Source organism: Anguilla anguilla, chromosome 3 (genome assembly GCF_013347855.1).
Source record: "Anguilla anguilla isolate fAngAng1 chromosome 3, fAngAng1.pri, whole genome shotgun sequence".
Lineage (NCBI taxonomy): Eukaryota > Metazoa > Chordata > Actinopteri > Anguilliformes > Anguillidae > Anguilla > Anguilla anguilla.
The window spans coordinates 56,902,738-56,918,160 of record NC_049203.1 but is presented as its reverse complement, the minus strand read 5'-3'; the positions used below and the strand labels follow the sequence as shown (position 1 = coordinate 56,918,160).

Here is a 15,423-nt window from a genome sequence, read left to right as displayed (position 1 = left end):
TAATCACACAAACCGGATCACGCATAAAATTTACAGTTAGCATTCATCATTTCATACACCTGGCATATGCACAAAAACAAAGGTCTGCAAATGTGTTATGAATCCCATATTGATTTTTCATAGGAACATTTTAAGAACAAAAATAAGAATAATTTAAGACAAATTTTGTGAATGAGGCCCAATGATTCTGTGAAAAAGTGTCCTTGTGTCAAGCTTCCTCTTCACTGTTAACCATTTTAGGTCATTGTGCAATTTAATTCAATTATCCCAATTATATTTATGTTTGACATTTTAACTGCATCCACTGATAAACTCAGAAATTACAGTGGATACTACATAAAATGCACCACCCCACACCATTTGTCCAAGCCTAAGCCATCGAATACAAAATACCCCCCCCCCCCCCCCCCCCCAAAAAAAGCATAAAGCACAAATAGATTAAGAAAATCGCTAAAACAAATGGGAATGCAGCTAGTTTATAGATAAAACTATATTAGTCAAAAGTCAAAACGCAAAAGCAAAGTAACAATTATTATCGATAACCTAACATAATAATAATAATAATAATAGGGACAGCACAGTGGTGCAGTGGGTAGCACTGTCACCTCATTAGCAAGAAGGTTGAGAGTTTGAATTTAGGCTTGGAGCCTTTCTGTGTGAAATTTGCATGTTCTCTCCTTGTTCACGTGGGTTTCCTCTCACAGTCCAAAGACATGCAGGTAAAGCTAACTAGAGACTCACAATTGAATGTGTGAGTGAATGGTGTGTGCCCTGAAATAGACTGGCAGCATGTCCAGGGTGTATTCCTGCCTCTCGCCCAATGCATGGTGGGATAGAATCCATCGACCCTGCTCAGATAAGCAGGTATAGATAATGGATGGATAATAGTAATAATTTGGAAGATCTCCAAAAAAAGTATTGCCGTGGCCTAGTAGGCCTACATCTGCTAAATATTCCCCAGCAAAATTTTAATTTTAATGAACTTTTATTAAAATTTAATTTAAATAAAAATTATGCTGGGGAATATTTAGCAGGTGTACTAGGCCGATCAATTCTGTTTTCGCAGATCTTCCAAATTAAAAGCGGTGCATTGTTAAGACCACCACAGGCAAGCCTATTCAGCCAAAATGTGAATTCAATGGATAGGAACTGGTTTTAAGTAGGGGGGGGAGGAGTTAGCCCAATGGTTTTTTCCACTTTTTGTTTGGAAGACAGCCAATCGACAGCGTCACTGGCTGCAATAAGGCGTTGTGCTCATGTCACGTCTAGAGGTAGATTATTAATCGTAATCGAAGAATTCGTCCCCCACTCGCTACTTCATTTAACGGTGAAAAGCAGTAGCTGAGCGGTACGAATAAGCGGTAAGTAGCCTACTATCAAGAGAGAACTCTACGAGCATGCATGATTGTTCGGTCTTTGTTTAAAGAATATAACTTTTAAATTATTTACTGTCGGTGAACTTCTTATACCTTGCAAATATGTGCAAATTTTACTCGGCTGAATATCTTTACATAAAATTAGTTTTATTCGTTTTCTGCATGTAGACTATTAGTCTTTTTATATAGCCTGATGCTGCATTCGGCCGGACTCGTAAAGTCGTCGGGAAAAATAGCACGTGACCAAGTAGTATAAATGAAATGCTTGCGTTTGGGTGGTCGTCACAAATGCTAAATTTACACGCCTGCGGAGCTGGACGAATGAGATCGACCACTGCAAGACGTAAATAATGGAAACCGGGCATGAACTCTGCAATGTCTTGACATTATAGCGGCATAGCCTACAAAAACCACCCGAAAATGGAAGAAATGTCATGCTCTCGCCACACTTGGCGGCTCTGCTTAAACACGTTATGATTGATAAATAGATGAAAGTTCTATGGATATATTTACCATTAAGCTGTACATTATCTGCAAAATAAATGTAGCCTACATTGTTGCTATTCTCCAGCAACTGTGAACTGCAGAGTGAGGTCAGTGTTACGTCACAACTGGTTAACTCGGGTGTAGTGGGACTTGTCAGAGTTTACTACTGGTATTTACGACTGTCGGCCGATTTAATGCAACTTCCCGGTGGTGAACTTGGATATTTCCGAGTTTACGAGTAGAAGAGGACGTACCATAAGGCTACGGTATTTCTCATAGTGCTGCAGGAACTGGAGAGGGTAGCAGGTGCCAGGCGGTGAAGCCTAGGAAGTAACGGGAAAGAGCCTTGACTGTGTTGCGGGAAAAAAAACAATTAGCTGAAGGCGTGCTTACATAGTATGCTATATGTCTATAACATATCTAGCCGATAGTCCTCTTGGTGGTACTATACAGACATCCATATTTAACTAGACTGGCAAGCATGCCTTACACTAACTTAAGCTTGTAAAGTCCCGGAAGTAAGCTTGTACTGCGCGTGTTGAGGGCAAAGCATTGGAACTCCACTTAAAGTCAATGAGGGATATCGAACTTTCCAAGCTGATATAGAGCTGGTTCAAAACAACCGTTGTTTCAGAAACTGCTGAAAATGGACCGATGGGATTTTCTTTGGTTGTTAAATCACTCTGGTTTTCTACATTTAATTCAATGGGCAGCAAGCGCTTTTGCCCTCAAGCATGCCCAGTAAAGGATGTTTCCCGTTACTTCCTAGGCTTCACCGCTTGGCCCCTCTTACCCACTGAACTTTATGATACTTTCTCACTGAACATTGTACGTTCCTATCAATGTCCTATGTGTGCACAGTTTATTGGTACACTCAATGCTCCTACCCTCTCCAGTTCCTATGTATGCTCTATGTGGGCTACTATATAATAGTATCCTAGCGACATCCAAAGGAATGAGGCCCACGTGGAAGACACTGGCTGCTAATTTACACGAGAAGATGAATATTGAATATGGGCCGGAAAGAATATTCTGAATACATTATTTAAATCTACAGGAATCACGTTTTATTCATAATTGAAGGCAACATGAGTTTTCTTGCATAGATCTTGCATAGGTTTTCCCGACAGATAGACTTAGGGGAACCTACGAGCGCGTTCAATTCAGTTTGTTTATCTATTTTTTTTATCATGGGCCTAGGTATATTTGTCAGTCATTTTCATAACGAAGCAATGGACAGTTTGGCCAGTAAGAGTTGCAATTTTACATTGAACGGATGTATTTTGGATAACTTGCCTTAAAAATTATTATTATTATTATTATTATTATTATTATTATTATTATTTTACTAATCATCTATGTACACGCGTACGACCAGGTTGTTGGTATTGTTGATTTTGAGAAAAGTGAAGTGAAAAGAAGTTAACGCTCAACATCTGCTGGGAACAAACTTAAACATTAAATATTTATGCAAATTTGAATACTCAATTAATTATTATTTGCTGAATTTGAACAGCTTGATTAAATAAAACGGCAACTGTGACGTGCAAAATTATGGGCATCCTGTTGGTCACTCCTCTGTAACAGCTCCTTTTTCAGAAACCGCAGTTTCCTGAAGTTTCTTGTAGCCAGTTAAGAATCTTTCTGTTCTTGCTGGAAGACTGCGTCACTCGATATGGATATACATACCCTCAAATAAAAGCTGGCTGTCTGTATCTTATCTCATATTAATTGTTTTATTTCAAATCCAATGTGCTGGAGTACATTGCATTGCGTTATTCTCTTATCCAGAACAACTTACACAACCTTTTACACAGCATTTTTATTGCATCCAATTATACGGCTGGATATATACTGTGAAGCAATGCAGGTTAAGTGCCTTGCTCAACCTACAATGACAGTGTCCAACTTGGGAATCGAACCTGTGACATTTGTTTAAGACCAGTTCCTTATCCATTATTATACACTACATTGCCGCCCTGCATCAGTGTACAGAGCTAAAACAACAAAAAGGTGTCACGCTGTCTTAATATATTTTTGCATTTAACTGTATATAGGCATTAGGCCATCAAGTGCATCAACAATTGTTTTTTATACTACCGAGTGCTTCAGACCTAAAATTGAAAGCTAATTGGTAAAAATGCATTCTTCTAGGATAATTGTTTATGCATCAAGACTTTGTCATTTTTATCAGTGGCATTATAGTGATGCATGATGTAGTCCATACAGCTGGGCTGTCTCATCACCATTCCCCACACTGTTGAAATTAAATGCTCAACAGCATATAAGTTTGACATGATGACATACAATTCTTAAATTGTTTAATCTATTTTGTGGAAACTATATACAAGACAATAATTAACCTGTGAGATCTGTTACTTTTCCAAGGAGTAGCCGATCATTCCCTTGCATAGTACAGAAGTAGTTCACTAAAACATTTGCAGGAAAGGGCTTAAATAAAAGGTAGTTTACTGGTATTTTGGAGAATACCGTGGCCTTAGAACTGTAATATTTATGGGTTGGCACAGCCGGATATTTTGCTTTATGCAATGATAGTGTATCAGTATGGATATGACCCAGCAGTTCTGTGTTGTTGTTTGTGGTATCTGCTCATAGAATGGCTGGCCTGGGGAAACTCCGAGTGGCTGTGGTGGGAGCTGGAGCAGCAGGGCTCTGTGCTGCACGACACCTCCTGTCTCGTGGGGAAATCTTTGCTCCACCAGTGGTGTACGAGCTCACCAACAATGTGGGCGGCACCTGGGTGTATGAGGAACAGGTGGGAACCTATGACAATGGGCTACCCATTCATAGCAGCATGTACAGAAATCTCAGGTAAAAGCATTCTCATCTGCATACATGTAAACCGTGTGTCACTGTACTCAGGGAAAAGACCCTGTTGTAATTTTTTATTTTCCTTTGTATAGCCTGTATGTTGCATGAGTTAATTTTAATTTAATGCCATCTTCCATATTGAATAATCCAGATTATAATTTGGTGAAAGAAAGGTGTGATCTTTAATTAAATGATCCCTTAGATGTTAATAAGTAAGCCAGGGAGGGCAGGGAGTTCAGAAATGGCTTGTCTGTACCAGGATGATTATCTAGTGATGAGGATTACAATGACATGGGGCTCTATTTTCTGGAATCAATGCGCATTTGAGCATTTGGCGCAATCAGAGGCATGATGCCTGGCGCACTGAGCTGCCAAAATTAAACTGCGCCATGCGATATTGACTGACACACTCCCAGCAGCGGCTCCCCTCCCACTTTGGCTCACAGCAAGTCACAAAATTCCCAAACTGCTCAGGCGCATCGAAACATATGGGAAAAATACCATTTCGCCAGTGTGAAAACTCGCAACACGCCATGCGCCGGGTGAAAAATAGAGCCCTTAGAGTTGAGACTCCAAGTAAACTGTTGTATTTTGTCTCAACATCTGGGCTCCAGTGAATTTTTGTATGTAAATTTGTAGTCTTCCAATACTGTTTTTGAACTGTTTCTAATTGTGTCCTCTTGACATAAAAACATGGAAAGTGTTGTAATAAATCCTTGGCTAGTAACCTGAAGTCTCTGGATCTCATAAATACACACAGATGTCTTTTCTTCTCTGTCCTGATACTGAGGCAACTAAACTTAAAAAAAAAAAAAAAATTAGAGTGGAACTTTTATCAGCTGTCCTCCCATGAATGTATTCTAATTATGTTACTCACAAGAATCTGGAAATTGTATGTCCTGGAGTTACAACAGTGCTGAGATGCCTCATTTTTCCCACTGTACTTTGCAAAACAGAACAAATATCCCCAAGGAAGTGATGTCTTTTCCGGATTTCCCCTTTGAGAAACATCTTCCTTCATTCGTTCACCATACAGAGGTTCGGAACTACCTGGAGAAGTACTGCGACCATTTCAGGCTAAGAGACCACATCCAGGTATAACTTGACCACAGCAGCATTGACACCTGTCTAGTATTCATAGTAATGATAATGTAATATCCTTAATACAATAGAACCTCATAAATATTAACCATGAGAATGGGGGTCATTTGGAGCTCTGAAATGTTTGTTACACTAAAAGTAAAGTTAAAATGCTGCAATTACTTATGTTACTCCAGCCTTTTTTCATACAGGTTATCATTTTGTAATGATAAGTTTTCATAAGCTTAAAAAAGTAATTAAACAGGTCTTTAGTGGGGACTCATTGGAACATTGTTCACAATGTCAGCTTTCCAAAATATTCGTCTTATATTCAGAAAAAGGAGAATATTGCAAATGGTACATTGAAATATCATTAAGAAAGTATGTAAGGTAGAGGAACCTGTGAGCTAGCTAGGGATGATTCTAGCCGTATCGTACAAGACACAACATCAGTGAGAGAACACTGACATGAGAACTGTGGTTTGCCAATGAGCAGGCAGTTCATCTCAACTGAAACTTCTAACATGATCAGTGAAAGCAACTGTAAATTTATAGAGCAGTGTATTATTATACACACAAAAGTTGGTTTTGGTTTAAATCATGTAGCTTGCTCATGTTCTCAACCGATTGAACAGCACCAAGACAGACTCATGCTGAGCTAATACAAAACAGACGCATATACTTTTTTCAGACATCTCTGTTTGAGAATGGAATCTGTCATGGCATTGTGGTCAAAAAGTTTTTACAATGGTATGCCACGTATTTTCTGAAGTTAAATATTAGGAAACCAAAGAAGACAACTCAAGTACCTACAAAGATAACCATTAAAGATAGTAGAATTTGTTGACTTCTGCAAATATTTGGAAATCTTGAATAACAAACATCAGCAAAAACAGATATTGTTTGTAAAATGGGTCAACCATGTCTTGTAATGGTAGCTCTCTAAGTGTGAACCTTCTCTGTGTGATCCTGCTTTGATAGCTTGAAGATCATTAACAAAAACACATGAAATACAATAGTAAAGCAGATTATAGGGGTTCAGCAGACAAACCTCTGTGAACTACAGTAACTTTTCAGTTAAGCAGGTAATGCAAAAAAATTTGGTTGCCTGATTGACCTTTTTCCTTGTTTTATTGAGGATTCTGTTGGGTTGGCATTTTTTTGGGCAATAAAAGGCAGAAAGCCATGTGTTTTTGTTGTTTTTCACGTCTGTTCACCATGTGATAAGTGCTATATCTGAAAGGGCTTATGTGACAGCAATGCAAGGGGAGCTGGTTGGGTTAAATGTTCCCTATCCCTCTCAGGCAAAGCCCATTTCATCCTGCCTCTCTGGACTGTGCACTGTAGTCATACCCCAGGCTTGAACCTGTGATGTCTAGACTATTGGAATTTGACTTCATTTAGCCTCTTTCTGATTATTGTTTTACCTTGCTCTTTCCTCTTGTCCTTTGCACTGTGACCTCTCATTTAAGGTTGTCTCCCCTCCCTTCAGTTTAACACCATGGTGGACTCTGTGAAGCCAGTGCAGGTGAAGCGGGGCTGGCATGGGCTGGCCTGGGATATTACCACAACGGATGGGATCAGCAAGACCAAGAGTATCACTGAGCGCTTTGATGCTGTCATGGTGTGCAATGGGTCAGTACAAGAAATAGCTTTTCCTTAAAATTACCATCAGCTTGTGCATTCATTTGAGCTTCTACGTATGATGCCGGCAATTTTTATTGTATTGATTTTTACATTATTTCACATTTACATCGCTCAGTAATGAATGGCGTAGCTTTTATCTTTTTGGAACCAGAAACAGTTAATGAGAAAAATGAAATCATGCAGTTGCAACCTTTTGCTATCTAACTGACGAACTGGTTAAATTTTCTTGTTGATCATGATTACTTGAATACTACTGTGCTCTTGTGTACCTGGTATTAAGTCCTGCCAAGCACATTGGTAAGCATCTATCACCAAGTATGCAGGTGTGCACTGGGAACAAATTTGGTCAGATTTGGAATGTTTTTTCAGAACATCACCTTCCCATGACCTTGCATATACACATATTGAGCTGAACTTCTGACTTCCTTAAGCGTTTCATAAGTGGCTATCAATGCCTCTCTATTTCTGTAAACAGTTATGTTGAAATAGCAAAAAAACATGTTGACTAATAACATACAAAAATACCTTTATCACTGCTTTGTTGGAATTTAAATAGGTTGGCAAAGGCTTCTCAGAACAAGTATTGATAAATTCTGCTTCTAAAGAATTTCCACTCATTCTCACAATCGTCTCTTAGTAGTTCAGGTTGTATATAAAAAGTGTGTCATTTTCATAAAAGCATGAAACCCGGCATGTTGGTGAACTGCATAAGCCCCAAAGATATGCCAATGTGGAGCCATCACAAGTTTTCTCCCAAATGGCAATTAGTGCTGTGAAATTCACATTTTGTTCTCTCACACTGATGAAGGTAATGCTAGAATGTTTTGTGCATTTGTACTCATGAAGTAATTGGAAATATTGGTAAGTATTTTGAGAGCGCTATCCTATTCATGTGCTTATCCAAGCGACTTAATACATGGTCAGTTCAACCCTGGTTAAGTTTAAAAGCTCATTTGTTCAAGAAACTAAGCATCTTAACGTTTTTATTCGAATATAAATTTGGTTGGACCCTACAGGAATCTAGAGAACAAATAATAGAATGTAATAGAAAGTACTATCATCCTTACTGAGTAATTGCCCTCATTTGGAAAGTGATAACCTGAAGACAGGTTGGAACATGGAGCATGGAAGGTGATTCGAAAGAGAAATCAAGACAAGCTTACTTATTTAATTTTACTGTGACTTTGAAATGAATAATCATTTGATGTAGTGTTATCATGTAATCATGTTAGCTACCAATATTTTTGAGATCTTTCCTGCTACAATGACTCATGGAATTTAGAAATTATTACACTGAAGTAAAAATGCAAGTAATTATATTTTCAGCTGTTAATGTGATGTTTGTGTATTTCTTGCAGTCATTTTTATGACCCTTACATCCCAGCCATCCCTGGTCTGAAGAACTTTACAGGTGAGGTGATCATTCTTAATGCTTAGGATGCGGATATTTACCAAAGTGTGAAACTGTTTGTTAAAACGAAAAACTTTTTACCAGTAAGAAAGCAGTTTTTGGGAGAGAATTAGATATGTGAATCATAGATATGACTGAACATGGTTATTTTAAAATATTTTCAAGGTAAAAATCTAGCACAGTATGCTTTTAAAATAACCCCTTTATTACTTTCTGCCCAAATATAATAAAGACTGTAATATTAATAATTACTCAAATTTAATAGGAGTGTTAACTCATTAGTAGATTTACTGCATCTGTTTTTATCTATTGGGTAGATTTTTCAGAGCCAAATATTATATAAGAATGCCAGAATTACATGTTGGTGTACTGTGTCATCGGCCAAACTGCAATGCTTCTGTCAGCTTTCATTAGCTGGTTCTCAAAAATAAAGTAAAGGCAGTAAAGTAAAGGGTTTAATCCGCCATAGTAAAATAGCAGAGATAGATGATGACTATGTTCTGTATGCAGGGATGTTGATGCACAGCCATGACTACCGCAATCCTGAGCCTTTCTCTGGGAAGTCTGTGGTGCTGCTGGGAGCTGGCTTGTCTGGGCTTGATATCGCCATGGAGCTGTCCAGTGTTGATGCACAGGTCTCTGTCACTGCAACCTTCGGCATACTGCTTGGTCACACATCTCCTGTATCCAGTCATGCTCATTACGCCTTTTCTGTTTTTGTCCTCCCTTGTCACTTATCCCTCCTTTCCCCCAAGGTAATCCTGAGCCACAGGCAGCGCCCTCTCACCTGCACCCTTCCAAAAGGGGTCCAACAGGCTCCTCCAGTTAAGAGGGTTCTTGAAGATGGGATGCTACAGTTTCAGGATGGGAGGCTGGCTAAGCCAGAGGTCTTCCTGTTCTGCACTGGCTACAACTTCACCTTCCCATTCCTGGACTCAAAGCTGGGATTGCATGTTCAAGAACACCTGGTTTCCCCGCTCTATAAGTTCCTGATGCCCCCGGCGTTTCCCTCCCTCTTCATTGTGGGCATCTGCAGAGCTATCTGCCCCTTCCCTCACTTCCATTGCCAGGTGAGAGAGGTGCAGAGTGTCAGAGTTTTTAAGATGCTTGTCACCATGAAACAGCACACTGAGGTGTGCAAGGTATGGCTTCGACCTCAGGAGAATCATCAAATTAAATGCAATGACCTGTGACAGCATGTATGTACTGCAGCATCAAATTCAGTTAAAGAGAGAAGTTTTCTGCGATATTCAGGAAAGCAAAGATCTAGTCCTACAGAGCTCACAGAGAAACAGTTCATTAATTATTTAATGAGGCATGCATCTGGTAAATGGTAAATGGACTGCATTTATATAGCGCTTTTATCCAAAGCGCTTTACAATTGATGCCTCTCATTCGCCAGAGCAGTTAGGGGTTAGGGGTTAGGCGTCTTGCTCAAGGACACTTCGACATGCCCAGGGCGGGGTTTGAACCGGCAACCCTCCGACTGCCAGACAATCGGTCTTACCTCCTGAGCTATGTCGCCCCTTCATCTGCCTCTGAAGTGTGCTCTGCTGCAGCTGCAATGTCTTTTAACTTTCATGGCCCATCAGCTGTCTCACACAGCCCTGGCTGCACATCCTGAACAGTTTATGGAGGCAGACCATAAGTGCCCAAATGACCAGAGGAGTCAATATTGCAAAATGTCCTCTGTCAACACTGGTACGGCCAGGATCAAATTCCAGGCCCTGTGGTGCATGATTGCATCAAGTACCACTGATTTTGCTGGACTAAACTATCAAAGAGACGCTAGAAAGAGTAGATAGTAGTATAAATTGTCCAAAGTATATTTTCCCGACAGATCAGCACCAATGTGGGAGGTGTTGTGTGACTGAAGTTATGTAAATGTTGTTAGGTGACATCCATCCATTCATTATCTATACTTTTATTATCTATCGCTTATCCTGAGCAGGGTCGTGGGGGTACTGGAGCCTGTCCCAGCGCGCATTGGGCGAGTGGCAGGAATACACCCTGGACAGGCCACCAATCTATCGCAGGGCACACACACCATTCACTTACACACTAATACCTATGGGCAATTTCAAGTCTCCAATTAGCCTACCTGCATGTCTTTGGACTGTGGGAGGAAACAGGAGTACCCAGAGGAAACCCACACGGACACGGGGAGAACATGTAAAACTCCCCTGACTCGGGTTGGCAGACATCCGGTTTTCAAACGGAATGTCTGGCTTTGAAATAGTTTGTACAGTTCCAGTTTGTGCTCCCGACCACAAAGGAATTTGCAGAACGAGTTTACTGGTGGTTTGGAACAAATTTGCGGGTCTGTGGCTCTCTCCCAGTCCTCTGTTGGGTTTTTTCGTTCGATGTATTCTCGGTTGTTCACACCATCTGGGAGTGCACAAAATACAAAACTGGCCAAAAGTCCATTAAAATAAATGCAATGGAAACTACCAAACAAAGTTTAATTGGCTGTTAAGCAGTGTTCAAATTTGCTGTTTAATGATGTCCTTTTTGTTGCCAGCCTTCATGCAGAGAACTCTTATTGAAGGTTAATTGCATTCCTATGTGACAAACTCATGTGATCCTCCAAATATGACTTATAATCAATGCCTTTGTCTATTGCAAAAAATTTCATACCTTGTGCTGCCTCTAACAGTTAATCCTGCATAAATTGCACAAAAACATGCCCAGATGTATTTATTTTTAAATGTAGGCTAAATGTTGTGAAAACATTGTTGTGAAAAGCGTAACAACAGTGTATGCTACTGTAGGAATTCACCTACAAAGGACAGTAGGTGACTAACTTCTGAGCAACTTTTCACTGAACCAGTTTCAAGAATGAGCCTGCTCATCCGAGTTGGGTTTTCTCTTCAGCCATCTAGAGTTTTTTTAGTCGCTGCATGACTCTCATTCTCGTTCACAATGAACAGGAGTCCGACGTCGGAACCAGTCACTTCTTGACTTTTGCTCTTATTCGGTATGAACTAGTGTCAGTGGACGCGAGCAAAAGTCTGAACCAGTCCCTGCACGACTTTTGTTTTCGTTCGCAAGAGTTTGAATGAGAGTGGTGAGGTGAATGAATTCATGAAGGAATCCTTTAAGTGGTCTGAGGCAAATGATTTTAGTCTCTGAAAAGAACTCTAATGCCCACCACTCTTGCTCTCTCTCTCTTTCAGGTCCAGTTTGTACTCTCTGTCTTGGATGGATCCTTTGCCCTGCCATCCTGTAAGGAGATGGAACAGGATGTGGAGATGGATATCGCCATGAGAAAAGAGCGAGGCATTGCCACCCGACATGTCTTGAAGTTGGACTCGGAACAGTGGGCCTACAACAATGAACTGGCCAAACTGGGGGGCTTCAAACCACTGCCACCATACTGGAGTAACCTCTATGAATCTAACAAAGTGTTCAGAGCACGAGACATGCTCAACTACAAGACCTATCGGTACACCATACTAAATGACAAAGAGTGGATGGTGCACACACAGCAGGGGGAGCCCATACAGAAACCCCTACCCTCAGCAAAGTAATGACAACACTTGCTGTGCTGACCAAAAGTCCTATGCGTGACTGCCTGTCTTATGCGCAATGATTTCAACTATAAGCAAAGTCAATAATATGTGAATGAAATATGCACTCGGTACATGTCAGACCTTGATGTAATGTACATTTTAACTGAAGAATTACGGATGCACATGAAGTGAAGTTGATTCAACCTTTTTTCTATGCCAGGTTCCTCATATGATGGACTTCATACTCTAGTCTTCACATTTTTATTAAAGCATGTTTTAGAGCAGGGGTGTCCAGTCTTGTCTGCAATGGGCTGGTGTTGGTGAAGGTTTCTGTTTTAGCCCAGCACTATGACACCTGTTTCAGCTAATTAACCAATAATGGTCTTCAATTCCTGATAAATAGAATCATGTGTCTTAGTGCTGGGCTAGAACAAAAACCTACACTCACACCGGCCCTTTTCAGATACAATTGGACATCCCTGTTTTAGAGAAACAGTATTTTGTAATTGTTCAATGAGATGCATTATGCTCATCCACTGTACCAATTAGTATGAAGGAATTAGTTGCTAAATGTTTCCATGTGTGACATAAACAGAAAGTTTTAATCAGTGAGATTTTTTTTTTTTTTCATGCACTGTAACCAGATGATTAAGCTAAATAGAGAAAAAGCATTTTACACCATTCATTGCATAACCTTCATTTCAGTGCTTTTGATGAGTCAGTCTGATCACTTTAATTCTTATATTGTTATAATATCCTATTGCCTTTTTAAAAAATTCAAATTCATTTTTACAACAGCTAAATGTAATGATATAAGAAATAATGTATAAGCTCTGTTCTCTGTGCCATGTTGCAATATCAACTGAATATTTGAAAGTTGTGCGTTATTTGAAGAGACTATATTACAATTTTCGGGAAATTCATCATTATTCATTTATTATGTTTCACATACAGTATAGGCTGTGTTCATTTCTACACAGACATGGCATTTCATGCACACCATAGAACCTAAATAAATACACATTTATTAAACATTATACGTCTTTAATCGCTTTAATAAGACGTCTCATTCGTTTCGACGTAGCGTATTTAAATGTCGACACTAAGGTGCACTCGTCTTCTGACGAATGCTGCCTATTATATACGAAGGTAGAAATTGAAATGCGCTACCCGAATGAAAGTGGGCAATTGGCGCTGCAAGCGGCACTTCAATTAAGGTCGACTCAGTTTTGGTCTTAATGGTTGTTGTTCTATCAAAAGGCACCGCTGGGATTCGAACCCAGGATCTCCTGTTTACTAGACAGGCGCTTTAACCAACTAAGCCACGGCGCCAGATGTTAGGTAATAATTGAGGTAGCTTGACAGTGCACTCCAGTCACCTTCAGTTTCGCAAGTCGTACCTACTAGATAGCCTCCTACTCGACCTACTACATAAATAATTCACATCCAAGTAGCTCTTGCGTTTACTTGATAAACGAGGACCTCATAATGAACTCTGATTGACTTTCCTCGGAGCTTATCCATAAGTTTTAAGATAAATTTCTAGCCTACTTCACTCATTGATAAATGTATAATTCGGGCTGAAGAAGCCTACAGCACAAAGTAATTGAAATCAGTAATTAGAAGAATTCTAGTGGAAATTCAACAAATAAAAACAAATATTTTGGAAAAATATTCAGCAATTAATAGAGAATAAAATCTGAGATGATTATTATAATAGTCCTATAGTTCTAGGGACAGAATTATAACGTCTACTGATATTTCATCCTACCCATCAGTATTGCGCACGCGCACGTCAATTGCATTCTCGAGTTCAGCGACACGCCCATACATTTCTGGCACTTTCGCCTGGTTTTTATTTATTGGGTTTAAAAAATAAAATAAAATAAAAAATAAAGTAAAGTTTTTTCCTATTTGTGATGAAATTCAACCTTCCTTCAAGAGTATTATATTATATTATATCATATGAAACCAATTTATTGTTATTCAATTCTTTGATTTTGTTTGTGGTATCCAAATGAGATTTTACAGATTAACATTATACTGCCTACTGTGCTATGGTTAGAAAATGTATAAAATATTGAAGTATATAATAATTCGCTAATGCAATACATCGGTATGTTTATGGATGCCATTTATTTTTAAATGAATTGCTATTAAACTGCGTTTTTTCGTTATTCATTTTAAGACGAGAGAATTCCTCATTGCGTTACATTAGATATAAATGATCCACGCGATGGCAGCATACGCATCCATACACTTTGTGGCAAGGAGCAGCCTAAACAAAAACAAAAACCCTCAACAAAAACGGATCTACAGTATGTTGTCCACCAATCAGACGACCAAGACGTAAACCAATGAGCTTTATAAAGTTGGTGGATGCCCATTATGATAGGCATGTTATGAATAAGTTTGTTCTGTTTATTTGATAGTAGTTATTTTAATTATTCTGTCTTTAATGAGTCATACTCTTTTATATATTATGTATATTATCCCAATCCTTTAAACAGATAGCCGCAAAAATAAACTACAAGGGAAGCTTTATGTGAACAAAACCCCAATAACCAGAGAACCACAGCAACGGTTTTAAAGCTTGATGTGAGTTAGAATATATCTTGAATTCTGAAGCATTTTCTGTAATAATCTTGTTACACACATGAGATTATGCTTGTTTACAAGGTTAGTACTCCGAATATTATTTTAATGGAATCCCTGAAAAAAACTATATTTTAATTCAGCATACTATGTTCTGGTTTTATAAAGACACCTCACATTGAGTAACAAATGTGCTTGTTGAACAGAAGTAAACTTCGAAATATTTTCTTTGATCTGTAGATGTAGCTTAATGACACCCAAAACTGCCACATTATTTACTACATATCCCATACTACAGTCATACAGTTCATAGAAATACATGTTACATAATGGATAAACTGACTGATTTTGAAAAAACTCTGATACTTTTTGAAATGGCTTGTCTATGGAGAGACTAGTCTTACATTTTTTAGATGATTTAGATGATTCAATGATTCATCTTATTTCTTTTTTTATTTATAACCAGTGACCACAATGACAAATC

General features: G+C 39.0%; 1 protein-coding gene and 1 non-coding gene across 5 annotated transcripts; one reads left to right on the top strand and one right to left on the bottom strand.

The window, feature by feature from the left end:
• Positions 1–1,206: 1,206 nt before the first annotated feature.
• zgc:77439 (uncharacterized protein LOC378987 homolog) lies at positions 1,207–13,381 on the top strand. Of its 4 annotated transcripts, none has more exons than XM_035411789.1 (8): positions 1,207–1,361; positions 4,479–4,694; positions 5,651–5,789; positions 7,267–7,409; positions 8,780–8,832; positions 9,343–9,467; positions 9,588–9,902; positions 12,009–13,381. In XM_035411789.1, the coding sequence occupies exons 2-8, from the start codon at positions 4,480–4,482 to the stop codon at positions 12,360–12,362; spliced, it is 1,344 nt and encodes a 447-aa protein (XP_035267680.1). In that variant the 5' UTR covers positions 1,207–1,361; position 4,479; the 3' UTR covers positions 12,363–13,381. The 4 variants fall into 4 exon arrangements, with proteins under 4 accessions (XP_035267680.1, XP_035267683.1, XP_035267681.1 ...); XM_035411792.1 differs by lacking the exon at positions 1,207–1,361 and adding an exon at positions 1,695–1,719; XM_035411790.1 differs by lacking the exon at positions 1,207–1,361 and adding an exon at positions 1,726–1,969.
• Positions 13,382–13,602: 221 nt separating this feature from the next.
• trnat-agu lies at positions 13,603–13,676 on the bottom strand. The gene has a single exon. It is a non-coding gene; the product is annotated as a tRNA-Thr (tRNA).
• Between the last annotated feature and the right edge of the window lie 1,747 nt (positions 13,677–15,423).

Excerpts from the sequence above, each read along its gene's own strand:
- zgc:77439 (XM_035411789.1), top strand. The coding sequence starts at position 4,480 with ATGGCTGGCCTGGGGAAACTCCGAGTGGCTGTGGTGGGAGCTGGAGCA. Across the intron at positions 8,833-9,342 it reads TGGTCTGAAGAACTTTACAG|GGATGTTGATGCACAGCCAT; the intron begins GTGAGGTGATCA and ends TTCTGTATGCAG. Across the intron at positions 9,468-9,587 it reads TGTCCAGTGTTGATGCACAG|GTAATCCTGAGCCACAGGCA; the intron begins GTCTCTGTCACT and ends CTTTCCCCCAAG.